Below are 20,962 nucleotides of genomic sequence, written 5' to 3' on the forward strand. Positions count from 1 at the left end.
CCTATTCTCATATCTACAAGCCATACTGTGAATGAGAAAGAAAAGCGTCATGTGCCAAATAAGGGAAATGCATGAAATAGAAAGATTAAAAAAATAAAAAGGTAACCCATCTCTATTTGTTACATAGTTACTATTTGCCTGCCTCATCCTTTGTTCTTCTCAGTGTCTATTTATATCGAGAGTCCAAGGATTCTAAGTGTTCAAAGACAATGAAGACCGCCGGTCCTCTAGGCGGAGGTGGGCATGTGACTCTGAAGCACCATTTGCCATGGGTCTTCTACTTCCACTGCTGAAAAGCATCATGAGATCAATACTGCATGAAATCACTAACACAAGATAGGAACACTTCAAAAAATTACTCATATATGTTAAACTGGACTTTTTATTTAGAGCGAATAAACACAATTTACCCATTGGAACTCCAGGGGATCCAAAAAGCTTTACTAGTTGAAAGGCAAACCCTTGTGATAATTGCAGCTCAAGGGAATCAAGGCCAATGCTCGTTAAATCTTGGTTATCCTCAGTTTGCAAGAACTGTGATGGCTTAGGTTCTTCCCATGTCTTCAGCTTCTCATCAAAACTTTCATTTAAAAAGTGAAGATCAGAAGTGACCCTAAAGGAGTTCGAAGGATCAGGTTGGCTACTTGAAATTTCTGAAGAACTAAACCCTATGTCACTTAGTTGGTTATCTACTCTTGTCTGAGATTTGAAAGTCAAAAATGATTTCTTGCTTGTAAAAGATACCATCCGAAAGCTAGATGTATATTGTAGCACAAGAGAAGGAACAGGGTTTTTGTAAAAATATACAGAGTGTCTGTTAAACGGCAGGTAATGAGAATAAGATAGTCTACTAACATTTAGAGGAGGGTCTTTGAAAATATCAAAGTAAAACCATGATGGATGATGATTAAAGATCATAAGTTTTTGTGTATTCTCCTCTTTATTATTTATTTCTGAAATTCTATCTTTTTCTTCTTCCAAAATAATTTTTAGGCCGTGGCTTTCTGTTAACAAGCCACATCCCCCTCTTTCTTTTACATTAATATAGCTCTGTGCCAGTAAGTTAAAGTTTGGTGCCAAATTGAAAATCCTTTTCTCTCTCCTTTTCTTATTCTTTGCGGCGTGTAAGTCACTCTTTGGGATATCCAGTTTAGGCAAGCAGCTTCTAAAGATACTTGTTTCTGTTGCTGTGATTGAATCTGTATTCTCAGTTGAGGGTGACAAATCGTCATTTTCTATCACTAGCTTCTCCTCTACCAATGTTTCTGGACTGCTTCCTGGTACTGAAGTTTCTTCAGAAGTGGAGATCAATGTAATCAATTGTCCCCGGCTGTCTGGAGAGGCCAGCTTTTGCCATCTATCTTTCTTTGGTCTTTGTTCACATATAAACTTATGAGGTCCCTCAGGCCAGCTCCCCAAACAGGGCTGTCTCTCAGAGCTCAGCTGTAATTCTTCATCAGATGGATTGTTTGAAAAAAAAGCCCAATAATTGTTTTTATTTGCATTTACTCCTTGTTCCTTTCTTAAACCTTTATCTGAGGCTCTGGACCCACACTGAGGGTACAGAATTGTTTCATTCTGGAGTCTTCTTTGTACTTTCTCTCTCTTCTGCATAAATGAGCCGGGGATGTCAGCGGATCTGCCCTGGATGTCTAATGCCGTGGGATGCCTATTTCCAGGACGCTTTCCTACCTTCGTGCCAGAGCAGTCATCACTTGCTACGCAGGAAAGATTCTGAGTCATTGCTGGGCAAGTAACAGAGTCTTCATTTGGCATCAATGACATATTTAGAAACGAATCATCATTCTCTTTAGGGAGGTAATTTTTTGGTGTATTGTCCAGCTCAGCTACAGATACAACATTTGGAAAACTATCTTCAGGATTTATGCTTTTCCATACTTCATCTCTGTGGCTGTTCACGAAATCTCCTTGCTCATTTCCCAGTCCACCAGTGAAGGCGCATGCCAATTCTCTTTCAGTGTCTTCCAAGTCTTCCTCTTCACTCTGAGATGGGTCCTGATCTCCTAGCATATGATAACTTAAGGTTTCAAATGAGTTTTCCCCCATGATTTTACTATGACTGTTCTGCTTTTTATTTCTTTTCCTGCTTCTCTTCTGTTTGGTTTTGCTGAGCCTGTGCCCAGTTTTCTTCAAATCTCTTTCTCTGAAATATAAAAGAATAAAGAACATTTATAACTAAATTATTGTATAACACTAGCAAACTAAAACATTATATTCTTACTGTGCAAAATTACAAATCACTAGTACAAGAGATTCTGAAGCATTATGTACTTTGTAGTATATTTTTAAATTATTTTCAAAAAGAGAAAAACTTTAATTCTCTCAATTAAAAACGAGTATACTTTGAGAAAGTTACAAGTCATTTTCACATACTTGTTTCATAAGCCAGTAACTTTATGAAAACTTAATATTTTTCTTGAGAAAATATTATTTATATATGCAAAATATTTTATATATATATATATATATATATATATATCCTACCAATAAACATCTTGGTTTTCCTAAATCTTGAATTTTGAAAAGTGTAGCTGGTACAGTCACAGAATGGGACAACTGTAGTAGCTTTAATAGCTAAATTTTCAGTAGACATGAAAACTTCGGCAATTAAATTGCTCCATCAAATTACAAAGAACATTTGATGACAAGCAGCAAGCCAGTGTTTGCAGATACGCTTCTAGTTGCCTAGCTGGCAGTGGTTCTAAAGGAGAGGTTCCACCACTACTTTGTGAGGTGTTTGTAAATGTGTGAAGGCATTTTTGGTGGTCACAATGACTGGAGATGTGTCACTGGCACTTGGGACTGAGGCCAGGGATGTTTACCATCCTGCAATGCCAGGGGAAATTCCAGAGTAAAAAATTATCCTACCTAAAAGAACAATAGTGTTCCCATTGAGCACACTAAAGTTCACAGTTCTCCTTAATTGAAGATAATCTTTTGATCCTAACAGAAAAAAGAGGATTTAGAACGTTTGCTAATGTAGAATATAAAGGTCTAGTTATCTTCTATAAGGTACAGTTAGAGACATAGTAAAATGCAGTGGGGGAAGGACAACAGATACAGCTGGGGAAAAATCAGGATAGAGAACAGAAAAACAAACGAACAATTAAACAAGCAAACAAACATGGAAGCCAAAAGAGATAATGAGGAAAAAAATCAGTTGATTGGCTGGTGTTGGACAAAGGAACTTGTCAAATCCACCCCTGGCCCATTCCATCCCATGCTGTCAGGCAATTTTCAATAGACAGGAGCCCTAAACACCTAGTTCTTTATCACCTAATCGCTCTTGTCCTTGTTTACACGTTCCTGGATATTAGCGTAGAAAGAACATTAGGAAATGCTAAATTACTGAGAAGCAGTTGTGATGGGACTTCTATAAAAAGGATGTCAAGTAAAGAATGCCAGCTTTGGCAGTAACTCCTCCTGGTCAGTTCTCGCTGACTGCAGTGACAGCTTTAGCGGAAGCCTAAGGTGCAGGAAGCTGAGACTCATACTGCAGACTAGCATGTTACTCTAAAAACAAGCTTCACTCTCTTTGCCCAAGCATGAACCATCCCATTGCAGGGAAAGAAGGAAAGGAATGGGGAGAGCTTGTTGCCTTATACTGGAGTAAATGGTAATATACTGAGGACTTTAGACTGATGTCAGGACTGATGATTCTGTGGAAATGAAAGCACTTAATGTATAGCTTTAAGCAGCTCTCCACAGCACAAGGAAAGGGAGCCCTAACTGACGGAAATGGGGTTACTAGATATGTATCATCACAAAAATGTTTATAACTCCCGGTGCTATCAGGAATTCTAATGTCCACAATGTGCTTTGAAAACTGACTTGAAAAAAACAAACTATTCATTGCACACTTGCTATGTATTAAGACTAGTTGCTTTATATGTACTAACTTACCTAATCTTCACAACAATGATATTCAGTAAGGCAAAAGCTGGTCTTTTTTTTTTTTAATAATAATTTTTTATTATGTCATGTTAGTCACCATACAGTACATCCTTAGTTTTTAATGTAATGTTCCGGCAAATGCTAGTCTTATCCCCATCTCAAAAAGGCAACTGAGAAAAGAGAAATTAAAGAATTTGCCTAGCTACAGCCACTGTGGAAAACATTATGGAGATTCCTCGAAAAATTAAAGATTGAACTACCGTATGATCCAGTAATTCCACTGCTGAGAATACTGAGAATATATCCAAAGGATACAAAAACACTAACTCAAAAAGGTATCTGACTCCCATGTTCATAGCAGCATTATTTACAATAGCCAAGACAGAAACAACCAGTCTATTGAGAGATGAAGAGACAAAGAAGCTGTGGTGTACGTATACAATGAAATATTATTCGGCCATTAAAAACAAGGAAATCCTATCGTTTGCAACAACAGGGATGGACCTTGAAGGCATTATGCCAAGTGAAATAAGTGAGACGGAGAAAGACAAATACTGTAGGACCTCACTTACAATGTGGCAACTTAAAAACAAAACAAAACAAAAAACCAAACTCATAGAAAAGGAAATCAGAGTTGCGGTTACCATATGTGGGGGCTCTCATCACAAAGGATTTTCTTTCTTTTTTTAAATTGTATCTATGTGACATGATAAATGTTAACGAAACCTATTGTGGTAATCATTTAACAACATACATAAATCAAACCATCATACTATACACCTTAAATGTATACGGTGATGCCAATTATTTCTCAGTAGAACTGGAAAAAGAAAGAAGAATTTGGCTAGTGTCACATGGCTTCTGGCAGGATTCAGACCAAAGGTGATGGTCTCTAAGAGTTCACACTCTGACCATCATGCAAAACTACCTCTTAATTCAAAAAGAGGATTTTATAAAAACACTTTCTCTCACTTTCTTCTCTCCTTCCTTTCATCTTCAAATTGTCACATATACATAAACACAGAGATATTCAGCTGGTAAGGGCTGAGTCCTTCCCAAGGAAATAGCCATTGGGCCTTGACTCCTACTATCACCTAGTAGTGACTTGAGAGTTTTCCCTTGTCCTCTCTCTTTCTGAATCAAAGCAAATAATAGACAACAACAGAAAGTAAGAGGAGGTGGTGTGGAGCAGAACCCATCTCCCTAATCAGCCTTTATGTCAAGGCTCCATCTGAGCAATAGGTAGATGGCCTAAAACTTAGGCAGATGGGCATAGGGGTCTTCTCCTGGAGTTTATTCATTTGTCAAGGGGTGGAAGTAGTGAGAAATGATCACATTCTGGTTGTATTTTAAAGGAAAAACAAGCAAGACTTGAAAATAAATTGGATAGAGAGTATAAGGAAAAGATCAATTATGAGTGAAAGGATATGGACCCGAACAATTGAAGGCATGAAGTGGCCATTTACTGAGACATAGAAAGAAGCCTATGAAAGATATGGGTTTGGAGACAGAGTTGCCAAATCTGTTGCCTCAAAGTTCAGTTCAGAGTTTGAACCAATAAGCTAATCTGTCCTTACAGCCGAGTTTAGAAAGTAAAGATGAGGGCTTTGCCAATATTCCTCAAGGGTTCTTTTGTTTTTTGAATGGATTACAATCTGCTAGCTACTTAGAGAAAGGATAGTAGAAACCTGCTAATGATGAAAATTCATGATGCCTGCAGAGAAGTTAACATGGATCATGAAAGAATGAAGTGTCTTAAAAAAATAAACTCTCAAAGTCTGGGAGATCAGGCAATTTATTAAGGTAGTTTGCTGAAAGAGTCAGTCAAAGGAGACCCGAAGGATTGGAATTTCAATTGAAAATACAACACAATACCAAGAAGTATGAAAATCAGAAGACGGACTATGCAGGGAAGTGCGCCTGCGACTTGTACTATTTCTGTACCATGAAGCTCTATACGGCTAACATACTTATTCCAGTACCTGGGCCAGGCCTTCTGGAAAGGAAACACAAACCAACAACTGACTTGTGAAGCAGCTGGGAGAGAAGAGAAGGGGTGGTGGTGGTGATAACTTCCGTTACAATGTGTATACATGGGAGGTGGCTAATCAGTAGATGTATTTACAAAGTGTGGGAGGCTCATCAAACCTGTGCCAAGGCTCATTAAGCTTGATCTCATTTGTGCTGATTCATTTAGGGATGAATGGCACCATTAAAAGAAAAGAAACATCACCACATAAAAGTTAGTCACGGAGAAGAAATCGGGAGAGTTGGAGGCACAGGCTGTAGCTTTAGAAAAGAAAGGAGTGAGTAGGAAATGAACAAATTGTAACCCATCTCTGATTAATAATAATATTTTGTTTTCCAGATGGTGGTTGAGAATCCAAGCTCCTGAGTAGGAGCTTAAGAATGAGAAAAAGAGTGCTCAGAGACAAGCTAACCTGTCCAAGTGAGCTATGACAGAGCTGAGAGAACAACCAGATAAAGCCAAAACTAACTACTAGGGAGGAAAAAAAAGGTATGGTAAGTGCCTAAAGTAAGGGGCAGTATTTTCTTTCTTCTTTCTTTTTAAAGATTTAAAGTAAGGGGCAGTATTTTCTTTCTTCTTTCTTTTTAAAGATTTTATTTATTTATTTGAGAGAGAGAGTGAGAGAGAGAGAGCACGAGCAGGGGAGGAGTAGAAGGAGAGGGAGAAGCAGATTCCCCACTGAGCAGGGAGCCTGACTCCGGGCTCAATCCCAGGATTCCGGGATCATGACCTGAGCCAAAGGCAGACACTTAACTGACTGAACCACACAGGTGCCCCTAAAACCAGTATTTTCAATTGCAAAGGCCTATATACTAATTCATGAAGCATGAGTAATAAATGAAGTAAAATTCCATTAAAACACAGATTGTAAAAAAGAGTTCTCACAGCTTTTTGGAATGACTGTAGTCAAACAAATCCAGATCTAGATCCTAGTCCTGGTTCAGTAATAAGCTAGTGGTGGGGATATTGGGCAAATCAGATCTCTCTTCTAAAATGGGGATAACATTACCTCCTTGTGGAGCTGTAAAGTTTACTAATACAGATGCTCCTAAATGACCTCTACTTAACTGACATGGCAGATTTAATAATTCTCTCCATTGCCTCTGTACAATATAATGACTGATGGCAATGGTACAAAAAATGTTCCCAGCTAAATGGCTGCTTTCTAGTACCACCACACCCTTCTGCTCCCGTTGTTTAGGGCTGTATATTTATAAAGAGACAGATGAGCTCGTTCCCAAGTCTGTTTATACTAATTGTAATTGTTACTATAATTATGTGGTTTGATTAAACACTACGTAAACATTACATCAACCAGTGGAACAGGAATACAACAAAGTTTCTATAAAAAATTAAATTGAAGACTGACTCAATAAAGAATGAGGCATGAAACAGTTATCAAATGAAGTGTGGGCAGGATGACTATGAAGTTTGGTTCAAAATCATAAAAACCTATAATTCTGCACTCATACTACATCGAAGATTTTTTAGGTTCTCCCTCCAATTTACATCAATAGAAACTAGAAATTCTTGACAATGCATTACAGGTACGGTTTATATGTAAAAAAATAAAATAAAATAACCAGAGTCACACACTAAACAGAATCATACACAAATATTAGTGAATGGACGTGTATGTACGCATGCATTTTAAGTTCAAATAAAATGTTTAACGTATGTATCATTCCTTAATGATTCCTCATTCTAATCAACTTTTTCAATGAACTAACCACTTGCTTGTCCCAATTATCTTACATAAAAACAAAATAATCTTATATATTTCACTGAGACTCTCAGGATACTATTCAAGATTAGAATGTGACAATGGCTAGTATGATTTATACAAAAAACAGTTGAGATAGAAGAGTTGGAAAGTTCTCAAAAATGTGATTTATTTAATATAATTGCATATTATTAGAAGTAGAGAAAAAATTTTCAAGTGTCCAGATAAAGACAAACAGACAAACCCATCTTTATCAGAGATTAAAACACCTTTCTCAGTAGTTGATAGAACAAGCAGACCAGAAAAGGATATAAAAGTTATAAATAGCACAATTAATAATGTTCAATATAATGATCATATTGAACACTACATTCAAAAAATTAAACATTCTTTTCAACCCACATGGAATATTTACAGAAATCAACCAGGCCGTCATGATAGCCTCTACAAATTTCAAAGCATTATTAATGTACAGGCCATACTCTTTGACTATAATGCAATTAATTTTGAAATTAGTAATAAAAATTTTTTGGAAAAATTTTAAAATGTTGAAAAATTCATGGATAGAAAAATTTGTAATGGAAATATGTAGAAATTAATAACAGTAAAAAATAATTATATATAAAAGTGTCATTTGAAAGGATATTTCTCATAAATATTCACTTCAAAGAAAAGCAAAAGTACAAAATTAAAAATTAACCACACAATTGAAGTTAGAAAAAGAAAAGCAGAAAAAACTCCAAAAAAAATAGAAGGGAAGAAATCATAAAGAATCAAAAAGATAACAAAGAAACATAAAATAAACACACTCTAGTCAGGACCAACAAATTCAGAAGTTGTGTATTTGAAAAGATTAATAAAATTCACACCCCCCCTGATAAGATTAATTTAAGGGGGAAAGAAGCAATTTAGTCTTAGGGATGAAAAAGAGGTACATGGGCACCTGGGTGCCTCAGTCAGTTAAGCAACCCACTCTTGATTTCATCTCAGGCATGATCTCAGGATTGTGAGATTGAGCCCTGCCTCAGGCTCCATGCTGGGTGTGGAGCTTGCTTGGAATTCTCACTCTCCCTCCCCTGCACCCCTGCTTGCTTTCTCTCTCTCACTCTCAAGAAAAGAAAAGAAAAGAAAAGAAAAGAAAGAGAAAAAGGAAAAGGAAGCACAAATGCAGTTCCAGGAGAGATTTTAAAAGTAAAAGGAGGGGCACCTGGGTGGCTCTGTCATTAAATGTCTGCCTTTGGCTCAGGGCGTGATCCCAGGGTCCTGGGATCAAGCCCCACATTGGGCTCCTTGCTCTGCTGGGAGCCTGCTTTTTCCTCTCCCACTCCCCCTGCTTGTGTTTCCTCTCTCACTGGCTGTCTCTCTCTCTGTCAAATAAATAAAATCTTTAAAAATAAATAAATAAAATAAAAGATAAAAGGAATGTGGTATTATTTACAATAGCCAAGATATGGAACCACTCAAAGTGTTCATCAGTGAACAAATAAAGAAAATCGTGTATAAATATACAATGGAATATTACTCAGCCATAAAAAGAAGAAAATCTTCCCATTTGTGACAACATGGATGGACCTTAAGGGCATTATACTAAGTGAAATAAGTCAGACAGAGAAAGACAAATACTGTATAATCTCACTCATATGTGGAATCTAAAAGGAGCTCATGGATACAGAGAACATATTGGTGGTTAGCAGAGAGATAAGGTGGAAGATGGATAAAACTGGTGAAGGTGGACAAAATGTCCCATGGCAGGAACTGTGCATGTGTTCCTGAAACAGCGTGCACATAGTTTGCAGAGGCCAGGGTGAGGAAAAAGATATTTTCTCCAAAGATAGGGATCTGTGCTCTGATCACTGATTGCTGCTTCTAAGCACAAACTGCAAAGAAGAGGGTAGTCATTGTGGTTGCACAACTCACCCCACCCCATTGTTGCAAGTCATTTCTCTAGCTGAAGTGTCTTCCAGGAGATTTAAAGGGCTGATACCCTTTCCCCACCCCCCTTTCATTTTCCTTTTCTTCTCTTTTTGAGAACCAGACATTAAAGACCAGGACATTCAAAAGCAACTTCACATATGGGGAAAATTAGGAAATGATTGCACATACCCAGGGAAAGGCACAGGCTCAGAAAAGACTTGAAAAGGACACCTGGGTGGCTCAGGTGGTTAAGCGTCTGCCTTTGGCTCAGGTCATGATCCCGGGGTCTGGGGATGGAGCCATACATTGGGTTCCCTGCTCAGTGCAGAGTCTGCTTTTCCCTTTCTCTCTGACCCTCCCCCCTGCTTGTGCTCTTGTGCTCTCTTTCAAATGAATAAATAAAAAATATTTTTAAAAAAGAGAGAAAAGACTCCCTGCTGAGCAGGGAGCCTGATGTGAGACTTGATCCCAGGACCCTGATATCATGACCTGAGCCAAAGGCAGATGCTTAACCAACTGCCACCCAGAATGAACCATGAGAGACTATGGACTCTGGGAAACAAACTGAGGGTTTCAGAGGGGAGGGGGGTGGGGTGATGGGCTAGCCCGGTGATGGGTATTAAGGAGGGCACATATTGCATGGAGCATTGGGTGTTATATGCAAACAATGAATCATGGAACACTACATCAAAAACTAATGATGTACTGTATGGTGACTAACATACATTTTTATCATAATAAAAAAAAAAGAATAAATAATATTTTTATCATAATAAAAAAAGAAAAAGAAAGAAAGAAAAGGGTTGAGAGGACCTTAAGTTTACATCATAGACTGATCCATGGCACAGAGACAACCTAAAACATTTAAAACAAAAAAACAAAACACCAAAAAACTCAGCAAACTCTGATGAACCGGGAAAATCTGATTTTCAGAGTTCCACATTATTACATTGAAATGCCTGGTTTTCAACCAAAAAATCATAAGACATACAAAGAAACAGAAAGGTATGGCCAATTTCAAAGAAAAAAAAATCAACAGATATTGTCCCTGAAAAAATAACTGATGGCGGATCAACTAGACAGTCTTTAAAACAACTGTCTTAAAGAGGGTAAAAGAATTAAAGATGTGGAGAATGTCAAGAAAACTTTGTATGAACAAAATAGAAATATCAATAAAGAGATCAAAAACCTGGAAAAAAAAAAAAAGAAAAAAATTCTGAAGCCAAAAAAGTACAGAAACTGTAAAGAAAATTCCGCTAGAGGGATTCAAAGGCAGATTTGAGCAGGCACAAATAAGACACAATAAGCAAACTAGAGGATAGGACAATGGAAATCATCAAGTCTGAGATACAGAAAGAAAAAAGATTGGAGAAAAGTGGCAGAGCCTAAGGTACTTGTTGGGTACCATCTGGGTAACAACTGGATAAATATTCACATTGTGGAAGTCCCACAAAAAGGGGGGGTGGGACTGCAGAGAGAATATTTGAAGACATAATGGCAGAAAACTTCCCAACTTTGACGAAAGATATGAATATAAACATACAAGAAGCTTGATAAACTACAAGTGAGATGAACTTAAAGAGAACCACAAAAAGCCACATGGTCAAACTTTCAAAAGCCAAAGACAAAAAGAGAATCTTGAAGAGAAAAATAGAGAAGCAACTTGCCACATGCGGGGATCCTCAATAACAATATAAGCAGATTTCTCATCAGGAACTTAACAGACCAGGAGGCAGAGGGCTGATACATTCAAAGTGCTAATAGAAGAAAAAACCTGTTGACCTAGAATCCTACATAGGGTAAATTATTCTTCCAAAGTGAAGGAGAAATTAAGGCATTCCCAGATAAACAAAAGCTGAGGAGTCTGTTATCACTATACTTGCCTTGTAAGAAATGCTCAAGGGAGTTCTGCAAAGTGAAATGAAAGGACACTAGGCAATAACTTGAGGCCAGATGAAGAAATAAAGATCGCAACAATGGTAAATACATGGGCAATTATAAAAGCTAGTATTGTTGTAATAACAATGGTGTGTAACTCAACCTTTTTTTAAATATGATTTAAAGGACTAATATATTAAAAAACAATTATTTGTTTAAAAACTAGTAACTATGGTTTGTAACTGCACATTTTGTTTTCTACATGAGACTAATGCATTTAAAAGAATTGTTACTTTATGTCTTGGGGCACACAATGTATGATGTAATTTTGATATATCAACAACCAAAGATTGGGGATGGAAATATAAAGGAGCAGACTTCTTGGATGTTATTGTAGTTAAGCTGGCATAAATTCAAATTAGAATATTATAACTTTTGAGGTTAAAATCCACATAATAACCACAAAGAAATACTTATAGAATATACCTAAAAGGAAATGAGAAAGGAACTTAAATATTTCACTGCAAAAAATCAACACAAAAGAAGACAGTAATGCGGAAAAAGATGGACAAAAAGCTACAAGTCATACAGAAAACAAATAGCAAAATGACAGAAGTCCCTCCTTATCAGTAGTTATTTTAAATGTAAATGGGTTAAACTTTCGAATCAAAAGATAGAGATTGATAGAATGGAAAAAACATGATCCAACTACATACTGTCTACAAGAAACTCACTTTAGCTCCCAAGATACAAATAGAGTGAAAAATGAAAAGATGAAAAAATATTCCACACAAATAGTAACCAAAAGAGAGAAAGGGTGGCTATACTAATATCAGACAAAATAGATTTTAAATCAAAAAAGATTACAAGGGAAAAAGAACATTATATATTAATATTAATAAAAGGTTCAAGACAACAAGAATGTATAAGAATTATAAACATGCACATAATATCAGACCATCAAAGTATATGAAACAAAAATTGACAACACCGAAGGGAGAAACAAACAGTGTACAATAATTTTTGGAGACTTCAATACCCCACTTTCAGTAATGGGTAGAACAACCAGGCAGAAGATAAGTAAGGAAATAGAGGATTTAACATAGTAAGCCAACTGGATCTAACAGAACACTGTATCCAACAACAACAGCACAAATATTCTTCTCAAACATACATGGGACATTTTCCAGAACAGATTATAAATTAGGCCACAAATTAAGTCTCAATGGATTTTAACAGATAGATATCATACAAATTATCTTCTTCTACCACAATGGGATAAAGTTAGGAATTCAATAAAATAAGTAAAAATGGAAAACTCACAAATTTGTGGAAATTAAACAACATACTCTTAATTAGTAAATCAAAGAAAAATCACAAGAGAAATTAGAAAATATTTTGGATGAATGAAAACAAAATCACAACACACTAAAATGCATGGCACATGGTGAAAGCAGTGAGAAGGGGAAAATTTGAAGTTATAAACACATTTAAAAAACCCCCCAAGATTCCAAATCAACAACTTAACTTCAAAACTTAAGGAACTAGAAAAACAAACTAAATCCAAAGCTAGCAGGAGGAAGGAAACAATAAAGATTAGAATATAGACAAATGAAATAGAAAATAAAGGAACAGAAAAAAGTTAATGAAATCACAAGTTCTTCAAAAAGATTAACAAAATTGGCAAACTGTTAGCTAGAGGGACTAAGAAAAAAAGAGGATTCAAATTACAAAATCAAAAATGGAAATGGGGACATTACAACCAATTCTACAGAAATAAAAAGGATAATAAGAGAGTACTATGAAAAATTGTATGCCAACAGACTGGATAACCTAGATGAAATGGAAACATTCCTAGAAACACAAAACCTACCAAGACTGAATCCCTAAGAAATAGAAAATCTGAATAGAACTACAACTAGTAAGGAGATTGAATCAGTAATCAAAAATCTCTGGACATGGAAAAGCTCTGGACTTGTTGGCTTCACTGATTAATTTTATCAAAAAATTTTAAAACACCAATCCCTTCTCAAAGTCTTCCAAAAAAAAAAAAAAATGAAAAGAAGAAAACACTCTGTAGTTAATCTGTGATGCCATTATTATCCTGATGCCAAAGCCAGACAAAGACACAAAGAAAGAAAACTGCAGACTAATATGTCATATGAACATGAAAGCAAAAATCTTCAACCAAATTCAACAGCATATTAACAGGATTATACAGAGGTGCCTGGCTGGCTCAGTCTGTACAGCATGCACTTGATCTTGGGGTTGTAAATTTGAGCCACACTTTGGGTGTAGAGATTACTTAAAAATAAAATCTTTTTTTAAATAAATAAGTAAATAAAAGGATTATAAACCATGACCAAGTGGGAGTGATTCCTGGAATGCAAGGATGGTTCACCATATGAAAATTGATCAGTGTCATATACCATGAAGGAAAAAAAAAATTCAATTGATCATCTCAATTGATGCAGAAAAAGCATTTGACAAAATCCGACATTCTCTCATGATAAAAAAGAAAGAAAGAAAGAAAGAAAGAAAGAAAGAAAGAAAGAAAGAAAGAAAGAAAGAAAGAAAAGAAACACCAAATGGGAATAGAAGGGAACTACCTCAACATAATAAAGCCATATATGAAAACCTGCATGAACGATATATTCAATGAAAGCTTTCCCTCTAAGATTAGAAACAAGACAAGGATACTCACTTTTACCACCTCTATTCAACACAGTATTACGAGTTCTAGCCTGGGTAATTAAGCAAGAAATAAAAGGCATCCAAACTGGAAAGAAGGAAGTAAAATTATCTGGTGGCTGATCATATAATCTTATATGGAGAAATTCTAAAGATATACAAAAAAAATTGTTAGAGCTAATACATGAATTCAGCAAAGTAGCAGGATATAAACTCAATACACAAAAATCAGTTGCATTTCTATACACAAACAATGAAAAATCTGAAAAGGAAATTACAAAAACAATTCCATTTATAATAGCACCAAAGAGAATAATATATTTAGGAACTAACCAAAGAAGTGAAAGACTTGTACAATGAAAACCAAAAGGCATTATTGAAAAAAACTTAAAGAAGACATGAAAAAATGGAGACATCCCATGTTTATGAAATGAAACACTTAATATTGTTCAGACGTCAATACTACCCAAAGTGTCCAACAGATTCACTGAAATCCCTCTCTAAATTCCAAAGACTTTTTTGTAGAAATAGAAAAACCTATCCGAAAATTCATATGCACTCTCTAAGGGATCCTAAATAGCCAAAACAATTTCAAAAAATAGAATAAAGCTACAATAATCAAAACAGTATGGTACAGGCATGAAGACAGACATATAGACCAAAAGAACAGAATAGAGTGCCCAGAAATAAACCCTCATGTATATGGTCAAATGATTTTTGACAAGAATGCTAAGATGATTGATAGAGAAAAGACAGTCTTTTCAACAAATAGTACTGAGAAAACTGGACATCTACATGCAAAAGAATGATCTTGGACCCTTAATGAACACTATATCCAAAAATCAACTCAAAATGGATCAAGGACTTAAATGTAAAATCTAAAACTATAAAAGTCTTAGAATAAAATTGGGAAAAAACTTCACAACATTAGATTTGGCAATGATTTCTTGGCTATGACACCAGAGACACAGGCAAGAAAAGTAAAAATAGAAAAATTGGACTTCATGAAAATTAAAACATTTTGCGCATCAAAAGACTATATAAACAGAATTAAAAAGCCCACAGAATAGTAGAAAATATTTGCAATATACAGAACATATAGATAATTTCTAAAACTCAACAACAAAACAACTTGATTCAAAAAATGAACAAAGGACTTGCAAAGGCTTCTCCACAGAAGATATACAAATGGCAAATAAATACATGAAAATATTATCAATATCACTAATCATTAGGTAAATGCAAATCAAAACTACAATGAAATACTACCTCACAGACATTAGGATGATTATTAATTAAAAAAAAAAACAGCAAAAACAAGTGTTGGTGAGGATGTGGAGAAATTAGAACCCTACGCAATTACTGTTGGTGGGAATGTAAAATGGTGCAACCTCTATGAAAAATAGTGATGACCATTCCTCAAAAAATTAAAAATCAAATTACCATATGGTCCAACAACTCCACTTCCGGGTATATCCCCCAAATTATTGAAAGCAGTGTCTTAAAGAGATACATGAATATCCTTACAAGGAGTAGAACCCACCTATTACTATTTTAAACAGAATCCAAATAAACAGGTAAAAGAGAAAGTTGATCTGGAGAAAGTTGATCTGATTGAAGAGTGTGGCCAAAAGCCCCAGTTACCTAGATTTCTACTACCTAACTGTAGCAGTGACTAAACGCCCCCCGTCCCCTGCCCCCCAGCTTTATTAAGGTATGATTGAAAATAAAGGTCTTCTGTGAAATATGTGAAGCCTACCGCTTTTGAGGCCATCAGCCTACTATCACTTTATGAAGAAGCCTCAGACTCATTCACACTCTGACCCAAATCACTTTCTCTGATCCATTTTGCATTCTCTCTACCCCAACCTTACGCCAATATTCATTTACAGGTATTCAAGACTTCAGAGTATCTGTACCTTCCCTGAAATTGGAGTAAAGTGTAAATAAGTACATGTGTGTAATTTTTATAGGAAGAGGGACTATGAGCTTTCATTGAATTCTGAAAGTTGTCTGTTGGCCAGAAGAGGTTGATGCCCTGTTTCTGGTTCATTACATCATGGCTTTAATTCACACCTCAACTCATACTCAGGACCAATTTTCCTGTTTTCTTTTTTTTCCTTTGCTTTCCTCCTTGACCATTATTCAATTTCTTCTGTAAATACATCACTTGGAGGGTGCCTGGGTGGCTGTTGGTTAAGCTTCTGACTCTTGATTTCAGCTCAGGTCTAAGGGGCCTGAGACTGAGCCCCGCATTGGGCTCTGTGCTCAGCAGGGTGTCTGATTCCTCCTTCTTCCTCTTCCCCTCCCTCCCCTCTAAAACAAATAAATCTTAAAAACAAAACAAAAAACAAAAAAAAAGGGGCGCCTGGGTGGCACAGCGGTTGAGCGTCTGCCTTCAGCTCAGGGCGTGATCCCAGCGTTATGGGATCGAGCCCCACATCAGGCTCCTCTGCTGGGAGCCTGCTTCTTCCTCTCTCACTCCCACTGCTTGTGTTCCCTCTCTCACTGGCTGTCTCTATCTGTGTCAAATAAATAAATAAAATCTTTAAAAAAACAAAAACAAAAACAAAACAAAACAAAACAAAAAAAACCCCCACATCATTCAGTCCAGCCCAGTCTCTGAAACTTCATATCTCAATGCAGATGGTGACCCTGTCTTACTGCAGCCTCTGGAGCTAAAACCAAATATTACCGTCTTTGTTTTGTGTAATGAACTTCATAGTATAACTTCAAAGTTCAAAACTTAAATGTGTGTGTGTGTGTATGTCAATGCAAATACATATAATTTAAATGCTCATTGGCTCTGTTCCTTATATCTTCTGGGGTAAAAAGTATGTATATAGAGACTTTCAACAATATTTATGGCTGGCCTGTGAATAGACACTGTTGGCTTACTTTTATCTTTTTTTATTTCTTAAATATTGCATTAAAATGTCAATGAAAGTTATACAAAACTTAACCAAACACTGCTTGCCAATATCCTAGAATACAGCCAATGCCTAAGTCATAATGGGTGATGAGCAGTAATTTAGTGAATAAATGAAATCTTATTCATAATGGGTTTAGTTGTTATATCAGATTGTCATTAAAGTTAGATGACAAAAAAAATGCATTGCTCTTTGGTATATCTGAATATATATAATGAATTGTGTTGTAGTGGGCTTTATATATCCAGTGTGATTACAAATAGATTGCCTATAATTAGACTCTTTATTCTCATCATATTTTATATAGTTTTCCTCTCAGTAGGTAGATGAAAAAAAGACTGCTTCTACCCTGAATCCTAGAGAACAAAAGCAGAGATTATAAAACTACTCATAGTTTACATAAACTTTCATGTTATTTTATCTGTCCTTTTAGGAGCAGTTAGATGTTTCATTTTGTTTTGGATACAAAATGTAAATTTCTCTTACACTAATTGCGTGTGATAATATTACCCTTTGTGTTGAATTTTGTTATTTGGTTCTATATACTGCTGTTTGCTTGGCAAACAAACATGTATTCAGACTTTTATGCTCTACCAGTGCATTCTTACATTTGATTACTTTTTCAACTTCCATGAATTTTTTCTAATTATTTCACTAAGGTGATAAACCTAAACATTGATGTTGGAAACACGAGCCATTATTTTAGGTTTACTAAATCACTTATAGCCCAGCACTAATATTTATGAGCAAAATCAAGTTTCAGGTTGGTAAACCCCCTTCTTACACATGACTGTATACACATATACAGAGATTTCCACAACCAGCATTTTCACAAATGTGTATCTGAAGATGAGTCCTGTGACGGCATGGAATGAGCAAAGCAAATCCATCAAGGTACTAGAAAAATAAGTCAAGTTCATATGCTACTGATGGGGAGAAGAAGTGCCATCTTGTTTTTGAAAGAACAAAGTCAAAGAAAGACCAGATTGGCATTTGATGATTAAGATTGTTTCTCTTCAGCTTACTTTAACCCAATCTATATTCTTATTAAAATTTTATTAAAACTATGTTTCTTGCTTATAACTACTTATTAGCAAGACTAATTAGTGCATAATAATAAAATAGATTTTTGTAGGCTGTCCATCACTAAATTTCAGACACATCTGGTATCTAGACTGACAATAAGGTTAAAGACAGAAACATGCCAAGTACCCTTTCTTATAACTTACCAATGTGGGGGTAGAGGAGGATTGGGTAATGGTATTGCATGATTACTGTTTATTTTTTTTAATTTTTATTTTGTTTATATTACTTTTTAAAACTTAATTTATAAAATAATAACCTAGCAATTTTATGCCACAGCTTTTCTTACTAACACCCCTTAGTATTTACATAATACATTTACAAGGTGGGATTGATACTGTCAGGCTCACTACCAGAAGTTGTATAAGTCCAAGTCTAAGTTAAATCAGTCTGAAGTGCTATAAGTTGCATTTAACTTCATACATAGCATTTAAAAACATCTAGCCAAAGGTTTTCCATTCTTAGTAATTTTTTCTTACTGTTACTTTTGATGATTATGATCTAAGATAGTAATTACTAAAAAATAGCTAGAAAATGTAATATTATTTTAAAGTATATGAAATACCATTAAACTATGTTGGATCATTTTTACATAGATAACCTCATAATAAATTATTGCTATAATGTAGAATAGACTTTAGCTATAAAATTAAAACTTAAGAAACAGAATATAACAATTGTTGAGAATACTTAAAATGCAGGAATTTTCAACTTACAAAATGACTTTTCTAAATGGCTATTTTTTTCTTTATTTTTTAAAAAATATTTTATTTATTTATTTGACAGAGCAAGAGACAGCCAGCAAGAGAGGGAACACAAGCAGGGGGAGTGGGAGAGGAAGAAGCAGGCTCCCAGCGGAGGAGCCTGATGTGGGGCTCGATCCCAGAACTCCGGGATCACGCCCTGAGCTAAAGGCAAACACTTAACGACTGAGCCACCCAGGCGCCCCCTATTTTTTACTTTAAAGCAAAATTGATACAATGCTATAAAGTGACATTATTATATTCACAGGCTAACCACAAAAATATTTCATTGAAAATGTGTGTTTTGGGGCGCCTGGGTGACTCAGCCATTGGGCGTCTGCCTTTGGCTCAGGTCGTGATCCCAGGGTCCTGGGATGGCATGGAGCCCAGCATTGGGCTCCCTGCTCGGCGGGAAGCCTGCTTCTCCCTCTCACACTCCTCTTGCTTGTGTTCCCTCTCTTGCTGTCTCTCTCTGTCAAGTAAATAAATAAAATCTTTTTAAAAAATTCTATAAAAAAGAAAATGTGTGTTTTGTTTTACTTCCTTTGTTCCTTTTTGTTTTTGTTTTGTTTGGTTTTGAAAGTGGCATAATATAATTATCATTCTTGTCAAATAAGATTAGGGTCATACTTTTTTACTCACACAAGAAGGAATGAAAAAGAGTTCCTGAAGTATATTAAAAGCAGTTGGAAAGGAAAGCAACTACATTTTAAAAGATGTTCAGAACTTCCCATAAAGAAAAGCTCAGGCCCAGATGGCTTCACAGATGAATTCTATCAAGTATTTAAAGAAGAATAATAAAGCAACTTTTCATAAACTCTTCCAAAAAAATAAGAAGAAACATACCCCTATTTATTCTATGAAGACAGCACCATTTTTATACCAAAACCAAACAAAGACATCCCAAGGAAACTACAGACCCATATCTCTTATGGATATATTTGCAAAAACCTAAAAAAAGAAGCAACAAACAAGAACTAGCAAACTGAATCCAGCAACACATAAAAAGAATTATATAGCATGCTCAAGATGGATGTATCCCAAGGATGCAAGGTTGGTTTAACATCCAAAAATCAATTAGAATAATACACCATATCGATAGAATGAAGTACAAAAACCCCATGATCATTTCAATAGACGCAGATAAAAGTGTTACAAAATCCAACATTCTTTCAAGACAGAAATGCTTTAAAAACTATAAACAGATGGAAACACCCTGAACTTGATACTAGACTTCTATGAAAATACCATAGCTAACATCATAGTTAATGGTGAAAGACTGAATGTTTTCCCCCTAAAATCAAAAAGAGACAAGGATGGGTGCCTGGCTGGCTCAGTTGGTAGAGCATGTGGCTCTTCATCTCACAGTTGTGAGTTCAAACCCCATGTTGGATATGGAGCCTACTTAAAGAAAAGAAAAGAGAAGAGAAGAAAAGAAAAGGGGAAAAAAGAGACCAAAAGAAAAGAAGAAAAGAAAGAGAAAGAAATCAAAAGAAAAGAAAGAAAAGAAAAAAAAGGAGAGGGAAGGAAGGAAGGAAGGAAGGAAGAAAGGAAGGAAAGAAAGAAAGAAAGAAAGAAAGAAAGAAAGAAAGAAAGAAAGAAAGAAAAGAAAAGAAAGAGAGAGAAAGAAAAAGAAAGGAAGGAAGGAAGAAAAAGACAAGTATGTCTGTTCTCACCATTCCTATTTAGTATTGTACTAGAGGTTCTAGTCAGGGCAAATAGGAAAGAAAAATTTAAAATCTTCCAGATTGGAAAGAAAGAAGTAAAACTATCTCTAGTCACTAGTCACAAATGACATGATCTTATACAGAGAAAATCTTGGGCACCTGGGTGGCTCAGTCAGTTAAGCGTCTGCCTTCGGCTCAGGTCATGATTCCTGGGATCAAGCCCCACGTTGGGCTCCCTGCTCCCTGGGGAGTCTGCTTCTCCCTCTCCCTCTGTCCCCAGCCCTGATCATGCGCTCTCTCTCTCTCTCAAATAGATAAAATCTTTATAAAACACAAAAAAATCTTAAGAAATGTACTAAAAAACTATTAAAAACAAACTAGCTCAGCAA

At 35.7% G+C, this 20,962-nt stretch overlaps 1 protein-coding gene across 1 annotated transcript in view; it reads right to left on the minus strand.

Annotated features, from left to right (window-relative positions):
- N4BP2L2 (NEDD4 binding protein 2 like 2) overlaps positions 1–20,962 on the minus strand; it is a 75,076-nt gene that overhangs the window by 5,479 nt on the left and 48,635 nt on the right. Inside the window, exon 7 of the mRNA XM_008692218.2 lies at positions 411–2,164. Coding sequence (XP_008690440.2) covers positions 411–2,164 — 1,754 coding nt within the window. The remainder of the gene's footprint in view (positions 1–410; positions 2,165–20,962) is intronic.

Source organism: Ursus maritimus, unplaced genomic scaffold (assembly GCF_017311325.1).
Source record: "Ursus maritimus isolate PB19 unplaced genomic scaffold, ASM1731132v1 scaffold_10, whole genome shotgun sequence".
NCBI classification, from domain to species: domain Eukaryota; kingdom Metazoa; phylum Chordata; class Mammalia; order Carnivora; family Ursidae; genus Ursus; species Ursus maritimus.